The following is a 22750-nucleotide window of genomic DNA, read 5'->3' as shown; positions in this document are numbered from 1 at the left end:
TCCATACACTGCGGGTGAGGCCCTAAAAAGACAAAAGATAATGTAAAATAAAATAAACACATACTTATGATCCCCCTTTTTTACTCCTTTTTTCCTTGGTGCTTATCCTATTGACCATATTCAAAAACTTATTTATTAAGTTTATGGCTTAGAGTCTGTCAGCCCCACCCGTGCTGGTATGTAAGCTTCAATAAAACAGAGATCTTTTCTGTTTTGTTCATTATCTTTCTCTGCCCACCCACCACAGCACCTAAAGGAGTGTCTGACACTTAGTAGACACTCTCTAAATAGGCAGTGAATGAAGGGACTTGCACACTGCCTTTGCAAAATTGAATGCAGTTGACTAGGGACCTTTTCCTTCAAGCCTTACAGGGTTGAGAAACCTATTGATTAGAACTTGTTTAAATAAATCATAAATGTATCATGCTGTATTTTTCTTTATGGCCACACCCAAGGTATAAGGACGTTCCCAGACTCAATCCAAGCAGCAGCTGCAGCAAGGTGGCATCTTTTAACTCACTGACCTCAGCTGGGGATTGAGCCCATGCCGCAGCGTGAAATCCTAGTGCTGTATTTTTAAAAAGATGAGCAATTTTATTTGTCCTCAGAAAGAAGGACATTAGGTTCTTAAGAGAATTCTCCTTGTCAGTACAGTATGCTTCCTCTTTGTGTGTGTGTGTGTGTGTGCGCGCGCGCATGCAGGCGCACATGTGTGCACACAGGCACACAAATGCATGCACACACTCAGACATATATTCAATAATAAAGGTAATAAAGACATTAAAAGTTTTAAAAGCCCAAGGCAGGACTCACTGGGTCCCAGAGACAGGAGAAAATGGTATTATTGTCTCCAGAAGGAATGTCAGAGGAGCCTGCATATGAGGAAAGTGCTGATAAGCAGAATGACAAAAGCTGGTTTCACGAGTGATTCCCAGCAGCCAGGGTACACTCCCGACTGATAGCCCTGCTATTTTTGGCATCCCCCCATCATGGCTCAATACACGCAGCTTGATTGGAAGCCACAAATATGGTCATTCTGTGGGGAATTCTGGGAGGCACAACTGTATTTGTAAGGACCAAGGCACCGTCCGGACTCCGTGTGCCTCCGCTCACCCCTCACCCCAAGAGTCAAGAAAATTCTGACCAGCTCTGGCCTCCTTACTGGGAGGTTGGGGAAACCTTTATGTTTCCCAAGGTGGATATTTTTAGACCTGGTGCTCTGTCCAAAGTGTTAACTAACTGAGTTATCAGGTTTCCTACTTGGCCACAGAGAATGGCAGTGGAAGAGGGAGAGGGCTCCCCAGAACAAGTAAGCATCTACAGTTTCCGAATGAAATGCATGTTCCTTATGGAAGTTCCGTTTGAGCCTGAATAGGGGTGCCTTTTACAAAATGTTTGTTGCCAGAAGGAAAGAAGCCAGTCAGTCTGCACTAGGGACTGCCTGAGTTCCCTGTGTGTAGGACAGTGGGCTGTCTTTCTTTCTGTTTTGCTCTGATCTGGATTCTAGGTACGTTTTGCCTCTGATGTAATTTGGGGTATGCTCAGCTCAGGTCAGTCTTAAGAGGATGCTTATTGAGATAAAAAAAAGATGGTGGGTGATTAGGGGTGCCGGAAGGGCCTAGCAGACCCAAGAATGTAAGAAGGTTTACATTTTCACCCTTTTCTAAGAGAAATCTGAGAGCTTTAAAACTCAGTCTTTTCTGTATTAATTACAAGGGGGGGATGGACTTTTACAGTTGAAGGAGAAAACATTATAGAGTTAAAATTTGGTTTTGAAACTCATGTAAATGGTAGACGGAGGATGTAACTGGGGGTGGAAAATGTAATTTTATTTTTGTTTTCATAGAATTGCACATAGATATAAATACATTATCTTCTTAATTTTAAATAATTCACATAGTAAGCCATTTTCCCTTAAGGGATGCTGTATGGAGAAAGGGGTTAATAATTTGGTGTATGTTTATAAAATTTTGATGTCTTTGATTCTTAGGGATTCACAAAAAACTGTTTAGATTATGGCAGACTTCAAGATTTCATGTGCTCTCTTGTTTCTACCTGTATCTCTTCAGTTAGTATCACTTTATGTAACTACAAGAACATGCATGTACTGTGAATAGAGGGGAGAAATATTTGCTTTTCATACAATATATTAAATTCTGAGCATAAGATGAGCATTTTGTATAAAATGATCATAATGACTAGAAGAAGATATAATAAAAATGAGTGCATTGTGCTAGATCTAACCTTAGGTAGGCAGACATGTTAATGGTTTTGAGAAAAGAACTGTCATTTCTCAGTGCCACAAAAAGCAATTTGGAGAATACTCTCACAACTTTGAACCTCATTTGAAGTGGATTCAGTTTTTGTTTTTGGTTTTATTTTTTTATTATTGTTGATTTACAATGTTCCGTCAAATTCTGCTGTACAGTAAGTGACCCAGTCACACGTATATATATGTATGTTCTTTTTCTCATGTTACCCTCTACCAAGAAGTGGATTCAGTTTTAACCTTGGTATTCCTAGAGGTAGTTTAATCTTTTAGCAGAGAATATTCTTTTATGACTTTTATGGAATGTTGCTATATTCTAGAGTAGACATTTATGAGATTTTAGTCTGAGTAAAACTTTGTAAACATTCTGTGTGCCTCCAAGAAAGACCTTTATAGATTCAACATTGACGGTAATACTAAAGATATAGATGTTGTTCATGAATTCCAGGCATCCATTGTAATTTACTGGTAATAAAGCATATTGGCAGGTGAGTTCTAAAAATCATGTTATATCACTCCCAAAATAATCAACTTACCCTTCAGAAATTATGAGCTATTTTGAAGGTTGAATGTTGGATATGCATTCTGTTCAATTAGTTGTAGAACTAAAAACTTTCTATATAATCATAATGACATTTGCTGATTACTTAATGAGACTTGGTTTTGAGAAATACTAATTGCTGGGAGTTTTGAGCCAAGTGTAGATATAACAGATCATAAAGAATGTACCTGAAAAAACTTTGGCCTCTTATGAATTAATAAGTTAATCTAAAAAAAATCTGAGGTCCACAAGGAAAAGTTGAATAAAAGCAGACAATCTTGTTTCTGCCTCATGTCAGAATATATCAACTAAATACTGAAAGCATTTGATCCCAGCCCATATGTGCAACGTTTTCTGTTTTGGTGGGCCTGCTGTTTAAAAAACGTGTAATAAAATGACAGGCTGAATTTGAAATTATCCTGCCCTAAGCAGTTACTCTGTAAGGCTACTGACCCGATACAGATCACACAGAAGTCCCGTCACAATGGAGTAGCATGTACTATTGCTGTCCTGGGTTTAGTTGGACAGTGAATAAGAATTATTCATCTTCTGGTTTCAACTCTGACTTGAATGGAAGACTGAACAATTCATCTGCATGAGCTGAACTATGGATAAAATCCTTGCAAAGAGGGTACAGTAATTACATTTTCACAAATGATCATTAATACCTCTTGCTACCTCTGTTTGGCTTGTGGTTTCTAGATTATTATTTAGAGATTTTCTACAGGATCGCTTAGTCTGTTTTGGGAGAAACTTCCAGTGATTTTTACAACTTGCTATTGGGAAACATTTGCAGTACAAACCTTCTAAAATGTGAATGTCTGTGTACCTTTGTCCCATTTTAGAAATTTTCATGGATTGCTAATAATCAAGCTTTTATAGAAGAAATAGCTTTGCCATAATGATGATGAAAAATTAACTTTTAAACTTGGACTCTTAAATAATGCTCATGCAAAAAAAAAAAAAAAGAAAGAAAGAAAGAAAAGCTATACTCCAACATTGAACAAAACTCAAATTTAATACAATTTTAATGTACATTTGAGAGGCAGCTAATGATAAGATCTTTCAGTAGCCGTGAGTTATTTTTAAATCCTAGAAAGGTCTTGTACAATATCAGATAGAAATTCTTGGTAGTATTTTATTTTCTATCTTCCACTTAGGATGTGTTCTTTTTTAATATCTGGTTTTCAATAATCCCTTAACAAATACATATTTATCTGTTAGGAGAATCTCTAATTTTATCGTTGATGATTTTCACTTTAGGAAGTAGGGGGCATGTAGGAAAATCTGTATAATCAAACTCAAGAAAGGGATCACAAAAGCTATCTTTTTGCTGGGGAGTCTATATAGATTCTTGTTTTAAAATGGACACTTAGTTACATAGTAAGTATGACATTTACTTATCAATGAAATTGTCTTCTTTGTAATAATACAAAGATACTACCTCTTGTCAGTTATAAATTTGGACAATAGTCAAGTTTAAGCAGTATTTGTAAAACAAAAAAGAATTTAAAATCTGTCATGTCTTTTTGAACAGTCATTCTCTTATAATGAGTGCTAAGGCATTTTTAGTCACAAAGTAAAATATATATGCCAACTCCTTTATTCTAATGCACATATTTTTTTGGTATATTTTCCTTTTACCATGGACCTCAGAATATATTGCAATAGCTAGTTATAAGAATTAAATTTTAAAAAAATAAAATAAATAGGAGTTCCCGTCATGGCTCAGTGGTTAACAAATCCAACTAGGAACCATGAGGTTGCGGGTTCAATCCCTGGCCTTGCTCAGTGGGTTAACGATCCGGCGTTGCCTTGAACTGTGGTGTAGTTCGCAGATGCGGCTCAGATCCCGCGTTGCTGTGGCTGTGGTGTAGGCTGGCGGCTACAGCTCCGATTAGACCCCTAGCCTGGGAACCTCCATATGCCGCGGGAGCAGCCCAAGAAATGGCAAAAAGACAAAAAAAAAAAAATTAAATTATGCCTTCCAATTGGATTGTTGATAAATATACCATTAGAGTATGTAACATATATTTCAAAATAAATCAAATATCTACAGTTACTAATTAATCATTTTAAGCATAAAAATCTGTAAAGAATCTTTTATTTCAGTAGCCACTTTTTACTCTTACATGAAATGAAGATATATATATATATAGTTAAGATACTGTTAAGAGAGAATAATACTGGGAAGTTAATGCCATTTTCCTTTAGCAAAGTGGCAATTGAAGGATAGGTCCAATTTAAAAAGTAGAAGTCAATAATGTTAAACATTGCTTTGTAAAATCTGTGTACACTTCAGTTTTATTTAGTATTGAATTGTTGATTGCATTATATTCTAACTCAGCATCATTCTGATTTATTACTGATTTACATTTTTTAGTCATTCAATGATTATCCTGTCGTATTTGAAAACACTTGTATCAATAAGGTAAATTATGATTTGAATAATGTCTGTAGCTTTTAAAATAGACTGTCTTACTCATCTTTTGATCTCCAGAGTTTGGCACATATTAAATGCTCAATAAATAACTGGTTAGAGTTTTTTAAAGGATTCTGTATCTTTGAGAAGTGTAGCTTCTCATCAAAAGAATATTAAGTTGGAAGTCAAGTTAATAATAGTTATATAGCTGAAAAGAAGTCCCCCCCCCACATTTCATAAATTAGATTTAAAATAATGTTTGACCCTCTAGCCACCAGTTAGTCTTATAGTAAGAGGCAATTTTTAATATTTTTAAACAGGAAAATGGACTAGTTAACTTTCCATCTGAATGACTGTTATTTCCGGTCTAGAAGTTTCCCAGAATACAGGATGGGTATCTATAGCTGCATTTACCCAAGAACAAGTTTCTATAAAGAATTTTCATGCTTTTATTCTGATGTGGTGACTCCACTTGCAGTGGGATATGTTGTTTCTTTCTCACATGTCATTTTCTAAGAATGTTAATTTGATGTTCTTAAGGCCATATCATCCCCTGAGAAAGTATAGTAGGAGTATTTGGAGTGTGTACACAGTGGCCCATTCGAAAGGTCTATCTAGGAAGAGACCTGAAGAAAGGGAGCAACAAGGCAATAAATAGGCAGCAATTAGAGTGATTTCATCTTACTTCTTGAAAATAGCAGCACTGCATTCATTTAGACATTTTCTTCCTGCCCTGACATAGCTCTTGCCTCATTTACTCTGTTGAGTCTTAGATGACCTAGTGGTAAACCAGCTATTGTCAAAATGTGGTCCCTGTACCCTTCCACAAGAGCACCTATGAGGTCCCTCCTTTCTGACTACATTATCAGTTTGAGGCCAGATTTCCTTCATATCCTTTAACCAAAACCACACATGGCTAAAGATTAAATACCAAGGTAGATATTAGAATCTACCTTCTACCATCTGATATGAAAGGGATTTGCAAAACTGTGGAACAGTACCAGTCTGCTCATCTTTTAGGTTTGTTTTGGAAAATCTAGTTATTTTTTCATGTTACCAAGTGATAAATGTGTTATTGTTATTTTTAAATATCTACTAAAGTTAATACATATTTATTTAGTTCTCAGTTTGGTCTTCTAATGTGGTCAATACAAAAAGTTATAACGCTAATAATCCAAAGCTTTTCAGGGATCTTCAGTAATATTGAAGAGTGGAGGAGTTCCTGCTGTGGCACAGTAGGTTAAGAACCTAACTGCAGTGGCTTGGCTCCAGTTGCTATTGAGGTGCGGGTTTGATCCCTGTGGCTCGGATCACAGCAGTGGCTTGGATTCAATTCCTGACCTAGGAACATCCATATACTGCAATTGCAGCCATTTAAAAAAAAAAAAAAAAAAAAAGATTTGAAAGTGACCCTGAGACAAACAAGTTTGAGAAAGATGACTGTAAACAGAATGCACCGTGACTGTTTTCTGGCTGGGTATGTGTGCTTAGCTTTGCTGAAAGCATTGGTCAAATGAGGTCAATTTATGAGTTTAGTTCCCACATAACCAGTTATGTTTGCTTGACTCCCATGGTCATATCCTAGCCAAGCAAGCCAAAAACTTAACTAAAAATATTTGTGGAGTTCCTGTCATGGTTCAGTGTTTAATAAGCCCAACTAGTATCCATGAGGACACGGGGTTCGATCCCTGGCCCTGCTCAGTGGGTTGAGGATCTGGCATTGACATGAGGTATGGTGTAGGTCACAGATGCGGCTTAGATCCCGCATTGCTGTAGCTGTGGTGCAGACTGGCAGCTACAGTTCCCATTCAACCTCTGGCCTGGGAACTTCCACATGCTGCAGGTGTGGCCCTAAAAAGACAAAAGACCAAAAAAAAAAAAAAATCTGTGAAGTAATAATAATGGATATCATTAATTGAGGGCCATCTGTGTACCAGGTTGTTTCCAACTGCTTTGCATATATTATTTCCCTTAATCTTATTGCCTGGCTTTAAGTTGCATTTTACTGCCTTTCTCATTTTATAGATGAGGAAATTGAGCTGAAGTGTATTTAAGTATCTCGTCCAGTTTCACACAATTTGTGAACTGTAGAGCTAGATTTTGAACTGGCATTTTGTCTCCAGAGTTTGAATTCTAAAACCATCAAAATATATAGGAGTTCCTGCTGTGGTACAATTGGTTATGAATCTAACTGCAGCGGCCTGGGTCGCTATGGAGGTGCAGATTCAATTCCTGGCCCTTTTCAGTGGGTTAAAGGATTCAGCGTTTCTGTAGCTGCTGTGTAGGTTGCAGCTGAGGCTTGGATTCAGTCCCTGGCCTGGAAACTTTCATGGGCCACGGGTGTGACCGTAAAAAATATATATATATATATATATCTATATATATACACACACATATATATATACACACACCCATACGTATATATACATATACACACAGACACACACACACACACATATATAGACTTGCCAACGGAAAGTGATGAATTAGGTTAGATCTCCCTCCAGATACTTAAAAAAAACACATATGCCATGGTAACCCTGACTTGGTACCTTTATCTTAATGTGAGCCATCATTCCCAGGATCCTCGCACTATGTCTTAGCTATTAGATTGTAATATAGCTGGACATTTCAAAGTCTCCTACCATGTTGTAACTTCTTACAACTACACCTTCCAGTGATTACCTTAACTTTGGAATAAGTCTGCTCTTAACTGTTTCACTGTAGTTATTACATCTTTCTTTATCTTTCCCATGTGTTTTCACTGTACTTTTTAAAAGATCTCTGGCACATCTGCACACTACTTGCTCTTTCTCTCTCTCTTCCCTTTTATTGCTCTCAATGTAAAGATGTTACATCTTTTAGTTACGAATCTGGCCCGCAAAAGTGTAAATGTCACTTGAAGATGATTTAAGAATCCCAAACCAATCTACCTCCTACTTCACTAGTGACTTAACCTTATTTTTACATATATTTTATTCATTCATTATAATTTGTTTAGCTAAATTTTCACCAAGGGCTCCTGAGGTCTCTTCGTTGATCATAGACTCAAGCAGAAGTGAAAAGTTAAAATGGAAAGGAACAATCGCCTTTCGGTATGTTGTCTTTGAAAAGAATTAGTATGAAACATCTTCCTTGTAAAAAAGGCTCCCCCCACAAAAGGCACCTAGTTTCATGTACCAGCAAGGCTCCAGCTGCACCAGCTGGCACACAACATTTTAGGCTGATAAATTCAAGAACCCTTCCTCTCACTAGCTAACGCCTCCTCTCCCTCTGGTACCGTGGGCCTCAGCCTTCAATTCCTGTATCTTTTCAACCACAGGCCTCTAATTATCCGGCCAGGAAGTGAAGTCCAGCATATGGTGATTTCCTGGCTGATCCCTACCATATAAAGTATATTTATGCACTGCAAGACAATAGTCATGTTTGCAATATTAAGTCTGTCCCCACTCAAAACCAAGCTATTTATTTCCTGATCTTAAAAAAAAAAAAAAAAAAACTTTTGGGAAAATGTTCATCTACTCAGTAAATACTTTCTCTTTTCTCTGGATACCTAGACCAATTTTAGCTTATCACTGTTTTCAGTTGCTATATTTAAAATGTGAATTGTTCCCCAGATTAAATATTTTAGGACTCATGCCAATACCTCCTACATAATAAGGATCTGTAGGCATGGAGCCCTGACATCCTTGTTCTGATTCATAACATACTAAATAAATGGAAAAATCCCAAACATTTGACGTGTTTTATGTAAGCCACCACCTAAAATGCCAGAAGTAACTGCTGTATATTTCCTAAATGATAGGAAGCAGTGTCATAGTCTTACAAGGTACATTTCTAAGGGACTCTGCAATGTGCTGTATCACTGTTGTTTAGCCAAACTGTGCAGCAACCGGGTGTTTGCTTTGTAAACATAGGGGCCCAAACGCTCCCAAATTTTGGCTACAAAGTTCTACACCATTGGGTCTCTGAACAGTTTCATTTGATGTCTAAAAAGACAGAGTTGCCTGTTGTTCTTAGCCCTCTTTGTCTGTGAGGCGAGGTTAACACTGTTGAATTGGACTATTGTGTTCCACAGCATCCGGGGGGGGCTGTGTGGGGAGAGTAACAACGTGGATAGTAGTTTGGGGATGGGGAGGTTGACCAGTTGACTTTGAAGATCCCATTTGTCTTGGGCGTCTGGCAGAAAAGAGTCTTGAGCCAAGGCTTTGTACAAGTTCAAACCATAAAACTGCAGACGAATTCATCCTTGTTCTTGTACCATGAGGTGGTGAGAAGAACATTAAATCCAGGAGTAGCAAATTCTATTTTCAGCAGCTTTCTAACTAGTTAAGCAAATCATGCCTGTCTTTGCTTCAGTTTCCTCTTTGTAGAGATGATGTGGTGATTTCCCTTGACCTCAGAAAATGAAACGTGTATAAAAAATCACAACAGCAGACAAAAGACCAAAAAAAAAAAAAAATGGAGATTCCGTCGTGGTGCAGCGGAAATGAATCCGACTAGGAACCATGAGGTTGTGGGTTCAATCCCTGGCCTCGCTCGGTGGGTTAAGGATCTGGCATTGCTGTGAGCTGTGGCATAGGTCACAGACACACCTCAGATCTGGTGTTGCTGTGGCTCTGGTGTAGGCTGGCAGCAACATCTCCAATTAGACCCCTAGCTTGGGAAACCTCCATATGCCACGAGTGTGGCCCTAAAAAGACAAAAAAAAAAAAATCACAGTGGCAACAGAAATATACCTTTGTTGTTGTTAATACAAAGCAAGCGATTTCTTAAAACTAAGCTTTAATCTTCTGTGCATTAAATCTTTGCTTACCAGTGTACTAGTTCAGAGCTATGTTTCCTGAGATTCTGAGATTTAGTTAATGTTGCTGAGGTGTGTCAAGGGCGTATACTTAAATGATACATACACACACTGGAACACAATCGTAATGAAGACATGATGAGGTACATGTCAACTGATCTTTCCTGGGATGGAAGAGCCTGCTCCTTTAAGACAGCTGCTTCCTGATTATGCCTCAAATCTTTTATGGGCAGCCTCACTCATGGGAGAGCACAGTGAATTTCATAAAAGACAAGTTCATATGGGACATAATTGAGACAGATGAACTAGTTGAAGCATTTCAAGAAAAGAGGAAGGGACGGCTAATGAGAAAGTTGATGACTCTACTGGCACCACATTTTTTTTTCCTTTGGCTCTTGACTTCTGCCTAACAAATGAAGAAAAGACATTCCATTGTATGTTTGGAGAGCCTATGATCTACAAAATATACACGTTGCAAAACCAATGGGAATGGCTATTTTATGCAATCTTCAATTACATTCGTTTTAAGTCGATGGAAATAAAAATCCCTGAAATTGAGGTGATGAAAATTTCTGAAAAGAATAAATCTTCCTTATAGTAATATTCCATCTTTGTGGATGAAGATAGAAAAAAAAAAAAAAACTAGAAAATTCTGTAGGGCTGTTGTATGTTCTGAATTGCTCAATGCTGAGAGCCTTGAAGATAGACTTGTTTTTTCCAAACAACGTGTTACCGTTTCTCTAGTGCCTCTTTGTCCCAAGAGATAATCAGAAACATGTCCAAACACAATGGAGGTATCAAACAATCCTGGTAATGAATATACCTGCAAAACATACTTTTCAAAACTAATTTCTCCATCTGTGGCTCTTTTCCACGCTGCCTTATTTATCTGGATCTTTATGTTTCAGAATAACCAAAGATAAATACTTTAAGAATCCAAAGGTTAACATGTCCCTGTTGTATAATAACTTCACTCTGATGCAACTAAAGACTAACTCGGCTTGTCCTGAAGTGTCCTTGAATGAAGTGAGGAGTTCCTTTTGTTTGCACTGAAAAATTCAAAATATTTTAGATAAAGACCTACATGTTTTGTGTGAGGTACCCTGGCTACAATAGAACTTGCATGAACACTTTTCCATTTTGGCTCATTTGGGAAATAAACCACTTATTTACCACTGGTGGTAAGAATGTTCTGACATTGTCCATTATCAGGGAGCTTTTAAGGGAGGTGGGACCTTACCTGTCATTAGGTAAATCATTCTAGTCTATCAATTTCTAAGATCATTTACCCTTTCTACCTAACACGTAATGGTGTTAGGATATTATCAGTGTCTACAGCACCTTAAGAGAACTCACGGCTTCTACAGTGTGAGGAAAGTTGTTTAAATGAAAGTTGCTTTTTTTGTTTTGGGTTTTTTTGCCCATGCTCACGGCATGTGGAAGTTTCCAGGCCAGGGAATCGAACTCGCACCATAGCAGTGACCCAAGCCTCTGTGGTGATGATGCTGGATCCTTAACTCACTGAGCCACTAGAGAACTCCTAAATGAAAATTTTTAAGTCAAAATGATTTGAAATTCTGCCCCAGGCTAGTACAAATGAAGACAAAAGATTATTATATTGACCTCAGGTTGTCAAGTCACACCAAACCCTCCTCCCCAGTGTGTATGCTCTTATATACCTCAAGAGGCCACTTTAAAATCTTCTTTGGAATTTCCTGGTGGCCTAGCAGTTAAGGACCTGTTGTTATTACTGTGGTGTGGGTTCAATCCCTGGCTCATTAACTCTCATGTGTTATGGGTGCAGCCAAAAAAATTAAAAATGATAAAAGAATAATTTGAATATTTATTTTTAAAAAACAATTACTTTGTGTTCTCAGAAAATTTCAAACTCAAATAAATTCTGTTTTGCAGCCAAATAGAATCAACCTTAGATTGAAGAATTTTGGAAATACCCACCCACACCCAGTACTGATACCTGATTTAGTTTTTCTATGAGCAGCATCTTTCTTCTTTCCATTTATTTTTATTTCTAATCGGCCTCTAGGAGCATTTTTAGGGCTCTGAATTCTGGGTGAGAAAAGGTATCGTTAAGGGGCCTGAATTCTCAGTCTTCCTTTTGACATAAACCAGATCACAAGACAGACTTGATGAGAATGGTTTTATCGGCATGGCAAGGTAAATCTCTAAAACCACTGCTTTATAAAAACAAAAGTCTGCCAGCACCGGATTTATTTTTTTAAACTGATTCCCACTCCCCTCTCCATAACGGGTAAGGATGGGAATGTTGTTTTTGCCTTTCAGTTTCAGAGGGGCTACTGTGTACAGATGCCCTGGCAGGTTTGAAATGTGCAACAGCAGGGACCTCCCTGGCAAAGGTCCCAGGGAAAAGATGGTGACCGTGCCTAACATGTGTTCAGGGACAGTGACCTCATTTTCAGGGATGAACTGAGGTTACTTCCAAGCAAAACTCTTAACAAACATAGGCAGTCTTGTAGCAATGGGGAGGAATCTACGGAGTCAGCCCCTTGTACTTGGGTGGTTTTGATGGCAACGATTACAAACGTGGATAGCCTTTAGAAGCATTTTCCTCACTGCTGAAGCCCTAGCCTGCCTTCCCCTCCCCCCTCCTCTCCCTCTACCCCTTTATGAATGGAAAATGCTGGTTTATTTCCAACAACTCAGTAGCAATTAAATAAAAAGCGTGAAATCTTAATAACCATGGATCTTCTCTAAATAAAAACATTCAAGTTTTTTCAGACACTTGCCATGCAAAAGACATATACACCCCTACACCTGCATGCACACAGATTTCCTTTTATTTTAGATCTCTATACCCCACCTCCAAACTCATGCCTAAAAGATATCTCTTTGCTGACATAAAAATCTAATAGTCCTTTGGGGGCAAAAAAAGAAAAACCAGTCTCCCAAAGGTCTGAGGTTTTTTATTGACAGGTGGCAGATTGTTGCCTGAATGTCATGGTTATTTTAAGTTGCACAATTGCTCACATTCTTTTGAAATTGGTCAGAAATTAGATCACTGTGTAAAATATCTATAAAGTCTCAGCACATAATATCTCACTTTAAAGTAGCTGTAAACTTCGAACGGGCTCTCTGAATGGCCATGTCCCAGGGTATAAGCAGTGATTCTGCTCTAGTCTAGTGGCGGGGGCGGGAGGGGGGGAGATGCTTGGATAGCTCCATGGTCCCACGTTTGACCTCAAAGCCTTGAACTCAGAGGAGTGTGATTCCCAAGTCACTTGACTTGTTTCTATTGAAAATTGTTCTATTCCAGATAAATACACCAGTTTGGGATTTTGAGAAAGTTGAGGTCCATGTATATTTTAAAATTGTAATTGTCATTGAAAACAGCAATTAAGGAGCAGTGCCATTGAGGATTTAAGGTTTTTGATAAGCAGGCCTCCCAACTGTGTAAGTCCCCCCCACCCCCATTTGAGAATACTTTGAAAATCTGTATTATTTTATCCATCAATAATTACTGCTCAATGCTACCAAGAAAAGCTGCCCATCTTTGATTTCTGGCTATAGACATTCCATATATTATTTGTTTGTTTGGCCATACCCACAGCATATGGAAGTTCTTGGGCCAGGGATTGAATCTGAGCCACAGCTGCAACCTACACAGCTGAGGCAACAGCAGATCTTTAACCCACTGCCCCAGGCCAGGGATTGAACCTGTACCTCTGCAGCCACCTGAGCTGCTATAGTAGGATTCTTAACCCCCTGTGCCATAGTAGGAACTCTCTGTATATGTTTGTTTTAAAGTGGGAGTGGGGGAAGAAGAGTAAGAGAAAGGGGAGGGAGCAGTGAATATCAAAGCCAAAATTTACAAATCTAGCATTAAGAATTGAATCCTCTCTTACATAAATACATAAAATTAAATCATTCAGCGGACGTTCAGAATGTCTCTCACAGCACTCCTTTCTTTTCCAAGCCACCTGCTATCCCTCCCAAACTCCATATCACATAGAGCTCTATTTTTCCACAACTTAGTTCAGTAGGGCTCACCTCTGGTTGCATATGAGAATCACTGAGTTTATCAAAATGTCCCATCTCAGACCAGTTGAGTCTCTGTCTGGGAACCGAGTGGGTTGGTTGTTGTTTTTTAATCCTCCCCTGGGATCCTTGAAGCATAGCGAATTGACAACCATTGACCTACAGATCTCTTTTGTCCTTATTTTCTCTCACACACTCATCTGCCATCAGTTAAGTCGGGCTAAAGTATAGATTTAATGACATCTTTTTATGCCTCAAAACTTTTCACTGTCTCTTGGTCTCTTTAGGGTGAAGTTAAATCAGATTTATCTGCCCTTCCAAACCTTCTGTGCGTCTCTGCTTGACCTTTTCCCCAGAGGACTCTCCTTTTCAGGAGAGATGGTCTGTTTACCATCCCCTCCAACCTTCCCAGTTCTGTATCTCTAGCCACTTCTCCCTCCTTCTTGTCTCCAGCCTCCAAGTTCCCTGTTGACGTTCTGCCTCCTCCTCTTAGTTCTTTTTCCAGCTATAGGCAGGATGTAGAAATGGCCTTTCTCAGTGAACTTCTATGCACTTCATCATTGGCTGCAGGTTCTTCTACTATGAATTATCATTCCATGTGCTGCCTTTAGTCTGTGTAGATGGATTATAAGATTGCCAAAAGCAATAACCGCATCATCAAGGTAGAGGCTGAGCAGACATTACTCTATCACTGCTGGATATTAACTCTTTTATTGAATATGGAGTCTTTTTTTTTTTTAGATTTTTCCATAAATGTGCTTTATGTTTTTTGAAATTTTTTTATTTTTCTTTTTTTATAAATGATGTTTGTTTTTTCCATTATAATTATTTTACAGTGTTCTGTCACTTTCCACTGTTCAGCAAAGTGACCCAGTCACACATATATATAGATTCTATTTCTCACATTATTTTCCATCATGTTCCATCATAAGTGACTAGATATGGTTCCCTGTGCTACACAACAGTATCTCATTGCTTCTCCACTCCAAACGCAATAGTTTGCATCTATTAATTCCAGATTTCCAGTCCATCCCACTCCCTCCCTGGAATTTTTTTCTGATTTTTTTTTATTAACGTCTGGTTGATTTACCATGTAGTGCCAATTTCTGCTGAACAGCAGAGTGAATCAGTCATACATGTATGTACATTCTTTTTTATTTAATATCGTCTTCCATCATGGTCTATCCCAGGATATTAGGTATAGTTCCCTGCACTACACAGTAGGACCTTACTGTCTAGCCATTCTAAATGTAATAGTTAGCATCCATTAACTCCAAACTTCCAGTCCATCCCACTCTCCTTCCCCCTCCCCACTGGCAACCACAAGTCTTGAATTCTATTATTTGGCCATACCTACAGCATGCAGAAGTTCCAGGGCCAGGGATCAAACCCATGCCACAGCAGTGACCACGCTGGACCATTAACCCCCTTAGCCACTAGGGAAGTCCTGAATATGAACTCTTAATCCTGGTAATGTAATAAACCATGTATCCTCCTCTTTGAAGATTTGTTTTAATTTAATATTTACAAAAGATATTTATGACTGTAAGACCCAGACTTGTGATTTCACTTTCAGCGCAACCTCACAGTGGAGTAAAAAAACATGGATTTAAGAAAACATATTGAGGAGTTCCCATCATGGCGCAACAGAAACAAATCTAACTAGGAAACATGAAGTTGCAGGTTCGATCCCCAGCCTCGCTTAGTGGGTTGGGGATCCAGCATTGCTGTGAGCTGTGGAATGGGTCGTGGATGTAGCTGGGATCCCACATTGCTGTGGCTGTGGTGTAGGCAAGGGGGTACAGCTCCAATTCAACCCCTAGCCTGGGAACCTCCATATGCCGTGGGTGCAGCCCTAAAAAGCAAAGGAAAAAAAAAAAGAAAAGAAAACATATTGATTTATTTTCCTGCTATGTCTGCTTAGATACAGGAGTATGGCCATTCACATTTAAATGAGCACATCCGATAGGAGAAGTCCGGGATACTGATGCTCTTCAAGGGCTGTATTTTCTGATGTGTAACCAGAAACCAGGCAGTGTGGTCTGTTGGTTCTGGCCTGTAGATAAGAGATTATTACTTACAGAGATTTTTATTGAAAGAAACTTTATTAGAGATCTCTTAGAATCTTCTTGAGAGGTAGAAAGCATGGTGAATAGAAGACCTTTTATACACCCAAATTTATATCTGTAGTTCTTTGGTTAATTTGTTAAAAATGGTTAGCAGCCAGGAATGATAAAAAGTCTACATATTTGTTAAACATTTGACTTTCCTCAAGCCAGATAAGCATGCATTTTTAAAATGTAGGATGTGAGGAGGACTTCTCTCTGAGCATGGATTCGCTGACTGGATTTCATGCAGTGCTTTTTCTGCAAGTCTCAGATTCAGTATCTTTAAAGGAAATCTAGAAACTGAAGTCGTCTATGAAGTAATCTATTTCTGAATTGTTCTGATTTTTATGTTCCTCCCTTACAGTCATCCCATCCCTATCTGACTCAGCAGCAACATTTTTAGGAACGTCTTTCTAATAAGTCTTTGCAAAGCACTGAATTTAATTTTCATAAAAATGCTCTTTCTGAGTTCCCTAGTAGCGCGGCAGGTTAAGGAACCAATCACTGCAAAAGCTCAGGGTTTCTGCTCTGGCACAAGTTCCATCCCTGGCCCAGGAACTTCTTTCTTCATACTACAGGTATTGCCAAAAAAAATAAATAAATTCTTTCTCTATATATTGTTTCACAGTTTAAATAATACTAATTAAGTTAAATAATTTTAACAACCAGAATAACTGGCATAAACATATTAGAGGAAAAAAAAAACCCAGTTGACTATTAGTTAGGAGGCAGAAGATATGGGAATCCTAGGAAAGGTGACTATATTTGGGCATCAGTTTTGTTGGACCAAAGGAATGGTGACTGGGGGAGCTTGGTTCAAAAAATGGTGGCCACATTCCCATGGTCCAACCCTGAGATGTGACATCACACAGACCTGAATTGTTTTTTGTTTTGTTTTGTTTTGTTTTTTCTCATTTTAGGGCTGCACCCACAGCATATGGAAGTTCCTAGGCTGGGGTCAAATCAGAGCTGCAGCTGCCTGCCTACACCGTGGCCACAGCAATGCAGAATGTGAGCTACATCTGCAAACTACACCACATCTCATGGCAATGCCAGATCCCTAACCCACTGAGTGAGGCCAGGGATCAAACCTGCGTCCTCATGGATACTAGTAAGGTTTGTTACCATTGAGCCACAATGGGAACTCCACAGACTTTGTTTTAATCCCATTTGGCTCTGGAAGTTTATGCAGCTCCTTGAGCTTCCATCTTGCCATTGAAAACACACAAATATCAAATGCTGAGGATTTGAAAGAAGTTCCCGCATGAACAGGACCTAGTGGAGAGCTTGCCTCTCTGATGACTCTAATTAAATGTTGCTGCTGTTTCTTTCCTTCTTCACTTAGCGAATCTAAGTTCCTTTTTTCCTCTTTGATATCGTCTGGAACAGTAAACCAAGGAGGGCATTAGACAGGAGAGATTAAGGCCAGAGCTCTAAAGCTACGGAAGATGTGAGTTCTAACCCTGGCTCTGCTGGTTTCTAGAAGAATGCCCTTTGAGCAAGTTGCCTAACCTGACTTTTCTACTCTGTAAAATGTGGATGACAATGGCACTGACTTCACAGACCTGTGAGAATGAATATGGGATAATCCATGAACATGCCTCATGTATTATAAGTGCCCAATGCTTGTTAGTTATGTTATATTATTAGATATCAGGACACTTAACTGCCTTAGGATTCATTAGGCACAACAGAATGCAGACTTTACCTATGTATTCTTTCTTTTTGAAAAAACTTCTTTTATTAAGTATAGCTGACTTACAATATTGTGTTAGTTTCTGGAGTACAGCAGAGTGATTCGGTTATACATATGTATACATGTTCTTTTCCATTGTGGTTTATTACAGGATATTGAATCTAGTTCCCTGCGCTCTCTAGTCAGACTTTGCTGTTTACCCATTCTATATACAATAGTTTGCATCTGCTAAGTCCAAACTCCCAGTCCATCACTCTCCTACCTCTCCCCCCTCTTGGCAACCACACGTCTCTTCTTTATGTCTGTGATTCTGTTTCTGTTTCTGTTTCATAGATAGGCTCATTTGTGTCATATTTTGAATTCCACATATCAGTGATATCATATGGTGTTTGTCTTTCTCTTTCTGACAGTTACTATTAAAACAAAAACCTTGCTCCGAAGGTGATCCCAGCAGGTGTATTACAAACTAGGCCCTATGCTCAAAGTGAATGAGGAAACCAGAATAACTGAGATCCCCTCCTTTATCTTCTCTTGAATTTCAGAACTTGTCATTCTGTCATTAGACTGTACTTCCTTTAGTGAAATGAAGAGACTGGAGAGCATATGAAACAGACTGCTTTTGTTCTCTGTTAAGTTGATGTAGGTTTCTGTTTCTCAAGGAATAGTTAGAGTCCTACACTATGCAAGAGATCATTATATCTTCATTAAGCATCCACTGAGAGTCTGTCATGCAGAACTCAGCCCTGAGCAGGATGGGGACCTGCCCTACAGGAGATGATAGTCTATCTTGATGGGGTAGCTGGCATCCAAGCTGAATGGACCAAGTGTATTAGGAGTCTGGAAAGAGAAGGGGTCATGTCTGGTGTTTATCAGGGAAAATAACAAAGATGCAGTGGCATCTGAGCCAGACCTAGGATTTACTCTGTGGCTCTCTTGGCAGGGGAGGGGGAGCGAGGGGTGGTAGTGAGCATGACTCCCAAAGGGATGTCCTGGGTAGAGTCAAGGGCCAGGAAATCATGGGGCCTATTGAGAAACCATAAGCCTTTGTAAGCTGTCTAGACTGCCTTCAAGATCCGTATTTGTGGCACTGGTTCAGAAGCCATGCCAAAGAAATTGATTGAACGCTATGGTTTAAAAATCAGACACATTTTTACAAATGAAGCATGTCATCCAACATTAATAGATAAAGCAGATTTAAAAAAAAATCTACTTGGGGTGCAGCAGCTTAAGGATCTGGCATGTCACTGCAGTGGTTTGGGTTGTTACTGTTCAATCCGTGGCCCAGAACTTCCACGTGCTGCAGGCATGGCCAAAAAAAAAGAAAAAAGAAAAAAAAAAAGTAAATCTACTTGGGCTGACACTGAAAATAAGCATATAGAACTCTGCTTACTCAGTCTTATTCTTGGTCTCTGTTTTTTTTTTTTGTCTTTTGTCTTTTGTCTTTTGTTGTTGTTGTTGTTGTTGTTGTTGTTGCTATTTCTTGGGCCGCTCCTGTGGCATATGGAGGTTCCCAGGCTAGGGGTTGAATCGGAGCTGTAGCCACCGGCCTACGCCAGAGCCACAGCAACGCGGGATCCGAGCCGCATCTGCAACCTACACCACAGCTCATGGCAACGCCGGATCGTTAACCCACTGAGCAAGGGCAGGGATCGAACCCGCAACCTCATGGTTCCTAGTCGGATTCGTTAACCACTGCGCCACGACGGGAACTCCTGGTCTCTGTTTTTTAACCCTGGGACTCCACAGAACCATTAGTGCTGAGGAAGAGCCTGGGATTATTATCAAGCAAGTATGGTCTTCAGTTCTTGCTGCCTGCCTACTTATTAGCTGTGTGACCTTGGGCAAGTCACTTAACTTTTGTGAAACTCAGTTTTTCGAATCTGTAATAAAGATTCCTTTGGGTTTTGTTTGTCTGTTTATTTGTTTGTTTGTTTTTTAGGGCTGTACCCTCAGCATATGTAAGTTCCCAGGCTAGGGGTCTAATCAGAGCTGCAGCAACCCGCCTACACCACAGCCACAGCAATGCTAGATCTGAGCCACATCTGTGACCTACACCACAGTTCATGGCAACACCGGATCCTTAACCCACTTTAGCGAGGTCAGAGGTCGAACCTGAATCCTCATGAATGCTAGTCAGATTCATTTCGGCTGAGCCATGATAGGGATTCCTGAAGATTCCTAAATTGATTGAACTGTTAGGAAATAAATAATATGGAGCTCCTGACGTAGCACAATGAAATCACTGGCGTCTTGGGAGCACTGGAATGCCAGTTTGATCCCTGGCCCAGCACAGTGGATTAAGGATCTGGCATTGCCACAGTTTTGGCTTAGGTTGCAGCTGCAGCTCATGTCTGATCCCTGGCCTGGGAGCTCATATGCCACAGGGTGGCCAAAAATGAAAAAAAAAAACAAAAAACAAAAAACAAAAAAACAATAGTTATGCCTGTATAATAATAACATATTATTATATATTATCGTTATTAAGTATTACGTATTACAGCAGGTCATCCTTGATGTGCTGTAGGCCCTTATTCATATGCAGCTATCATCCTTGTCATGATTTTCTCAGAGTTTTCGGTGGCTCCTCATAAGCTCCTGAAGAGTGTTCAGTGACACTGTGCTGACTACAACCTCCTGGAGGTGTTTAGAATGAGCTGGGCATCACATGGCTAGAGACCGAACTGGGCGAGTAGTAGGGTGAATTTTAAGAAAAAGAAGGCAGTTCCCATTGTGGCTCACTGGGTTAAGAACACAATATATGTCCATGAGGATGCAGGTTCAATCCCTGGCCTCGCTCAGTGGGTTAAGGATCCAGCATTGACCCAAGCTGTGGCATTGGTTGCAGATGCGCCTCAGATCCAGTGTTGCTGTGGCTGTGGTGTAGGCCTGCAGCTGTAGCTCCGATTCAACCCCTAGCCTGCGAACTTCTTTATGCTGAAGGTGAGACTCTAAAAAGAAAAAAAATTTTTTAATTAAATTAAAAATTAAAAGTTTATTTTTAGCTAAGTGTATTTCTAGCTGTAAGAAAAGCAGAGGTGTTGGGATAATGACAAAAATAAGTCTTTTGAAGTGCACTTGTGAACTAGCACAAAGGTAAGGGATCTGTAGAGGTGAAAAATGATCTGCCCTTAAGGACCCCTTCCACTTGGCTGCATAGGCACATGGCACAGGAGACAAAGCCTGGAATGTGACCAAGGTAGATAGTCTAATGAGAGACATTCCAGTAAGCCAGGCCCCAGAGTGTATAGCTCCCTGTATAAGGAGTGGCTTGCAAATAACCCAACTACATAGAAGAATACAGTAAAAACACGCCTGTCTAGGAGTTCCCGTTGTGGTGCAGTGGAAGTGAATCTGACTACTGTCCATGAGGATACAGGTTCCATCCTTGGCCTCGCTCAGATGTTGTCGTGAGCTGTGGTGTAGGTCTCAGACGTGGCTCAGATCTGGCATTGCTGTGGCTGTGGCGTAGGCCAGCAGCCGTGGCTCCGATTTGACCCCTAGCCTGGGAAATTTCATATGCTGTGAGTGAAGCACTAAAAAGCAAAATAATAATAGTAATTTTGGGTTGATAGTGCCTCCAGGCAATTCACTGAAGTAATCTTAAATTTCCTCTTTGGAAGAAGGCATCGTTAACCCAGACCCAAAAGAATTCTCAGTGGTTAAAAATGTAAGGAATATGAGCTCATAATCAGTAGTCACAAACTGGAGAAAGTATAAATTGGTACAGTCACTTTGAAAAACGGGTAACTAGTAAAGTTGAATAGGCACATACCCAGTGACCCACCACATATGACGCTAGGTATATACCTTAAAAGAGCTTGCCTGTGTGCACTAGGTCTAGTGCCAAAATGTTCGTGGCAGCACCATTCATAGTGGACCGAAACCAGACACAGCACAGTCATCAACTCCACAGTGGAAAGACTTGTGTTATTACCACATAATGAAATCTTCTGCACTTTCATCTTCCAAATTCTTCCTTCAGATTTTCATCATCTCAGGGGAAAAGAAATGCTGACCACCTTGTTTATATTCACTCTGTACCAACTAACTCAATATTCATGGCTCTTTTACTTTTTAAAATTTTTTTGTATTTCACACTGTATTTTTTAAAGATTTTTTTATTATAATTGATTTACAATGTTCTGTCAATTTCTGCTGTTCAGCAAATTGACCCAGTCATTATACATGTATATATATGTATACTTTTGATAGAATGCTCAGGATTGAAAAAAAAACAGGCTGTGGCTGTGTTGAGTAACAGCTAGTTACTTGAGGAAATAACAGTTGAGAGATGCATCATGGTGGTATGGAGCCTAATAAAAAATATTATATACATATTTAACATTAAGGAAATAAACAACAATGTTACAGGTACTATAGGCAGAATGTGAAAAAAATGAAAAAAAGTGAAGAGTGCATTATTTCCCCTGCCCCTTAAGCAGCGCAGTCTGGAGAAGTATAAGAGTGAGATGAAGGCATACGAGTCTTAATTTGTACCTCATCTGTTTTGTTTGCCACCATACAGCCAGATGTTGGCTGACAATACAAAATTGATATTCAGGATTTCCCACTGTGATGCAAAGGGATCAGCAGCATCTCTGGAGCACTGGGATGCAGGTTCAATCTCCAGCCCAGCACGGTGGGTTAAGGATCCAGCATTTGCTACAGCTGTGGCATAGGTTGAAACTGTGACTCAGATCTGATCCCTGGCCTGGGAACTTCATATGCCAAAGGCAGCCTAATAATAATAATAATAATAATAATAATTTAAAAATCAATGTTCAGCAAATATCTGGAAAAAAGTTGTGGCTGCATCGCTTACAGGTAGTTGAAAATAGAAGGAGGAACTTCTTGGTTCTTTTCCTGTGGGCTTTAATAACTGCACTTCGTAAGTGG

At 39.4% G+C, this 22750-nt stretch overlaps 1 protein-coding gene across 51 annotated transcripts in view; it reads left to right on the top strand.

The window, feature by feature from the left end:
* The window catches only part of ANK3 (ankyrin 3), a 777589-nt gene that overhangs the window by 486595 nt on the left and 268244 nt on the right, over positions 1–22750 (top strand). For 15 of the 51 annotated variants that reach the window (XM_084992842.1, XM_084992867.1, XM_084992859.1 and 12 more), the window contains exon 1: positions 1098–1309. In XM_084992842.1, the coding sequence (XP_084848968.1) occupies positions 1274–1309 (36 nt within the window). In that variant the 5' untranslated portion in view covers positions 1098–1273. 51 annotated transcript variants of the gene reach the window in all.

The sequence above is a fragment of the Sus scrofa genome, chromosome 14 (assembly GCF_054392235.1).
Source record: "Sus scrofa isolate SSC_HxYL_T2T_F1_AM1 chromosome 14, Sscrofa_HxYL_maternal_Yorkshire_Landrace_v2.0, whole genome shotgun sequence".
NCBI classification, from domain to species: domain Eukaryota; kingdom Metazoa; phylum Chordata; class Mammalia; order Artiodactyla; family Suidae; genus Sus; species Sus scrofa.
This window is presented reverse-complemented; position numbering and strand designations above follow the sequence as displayed.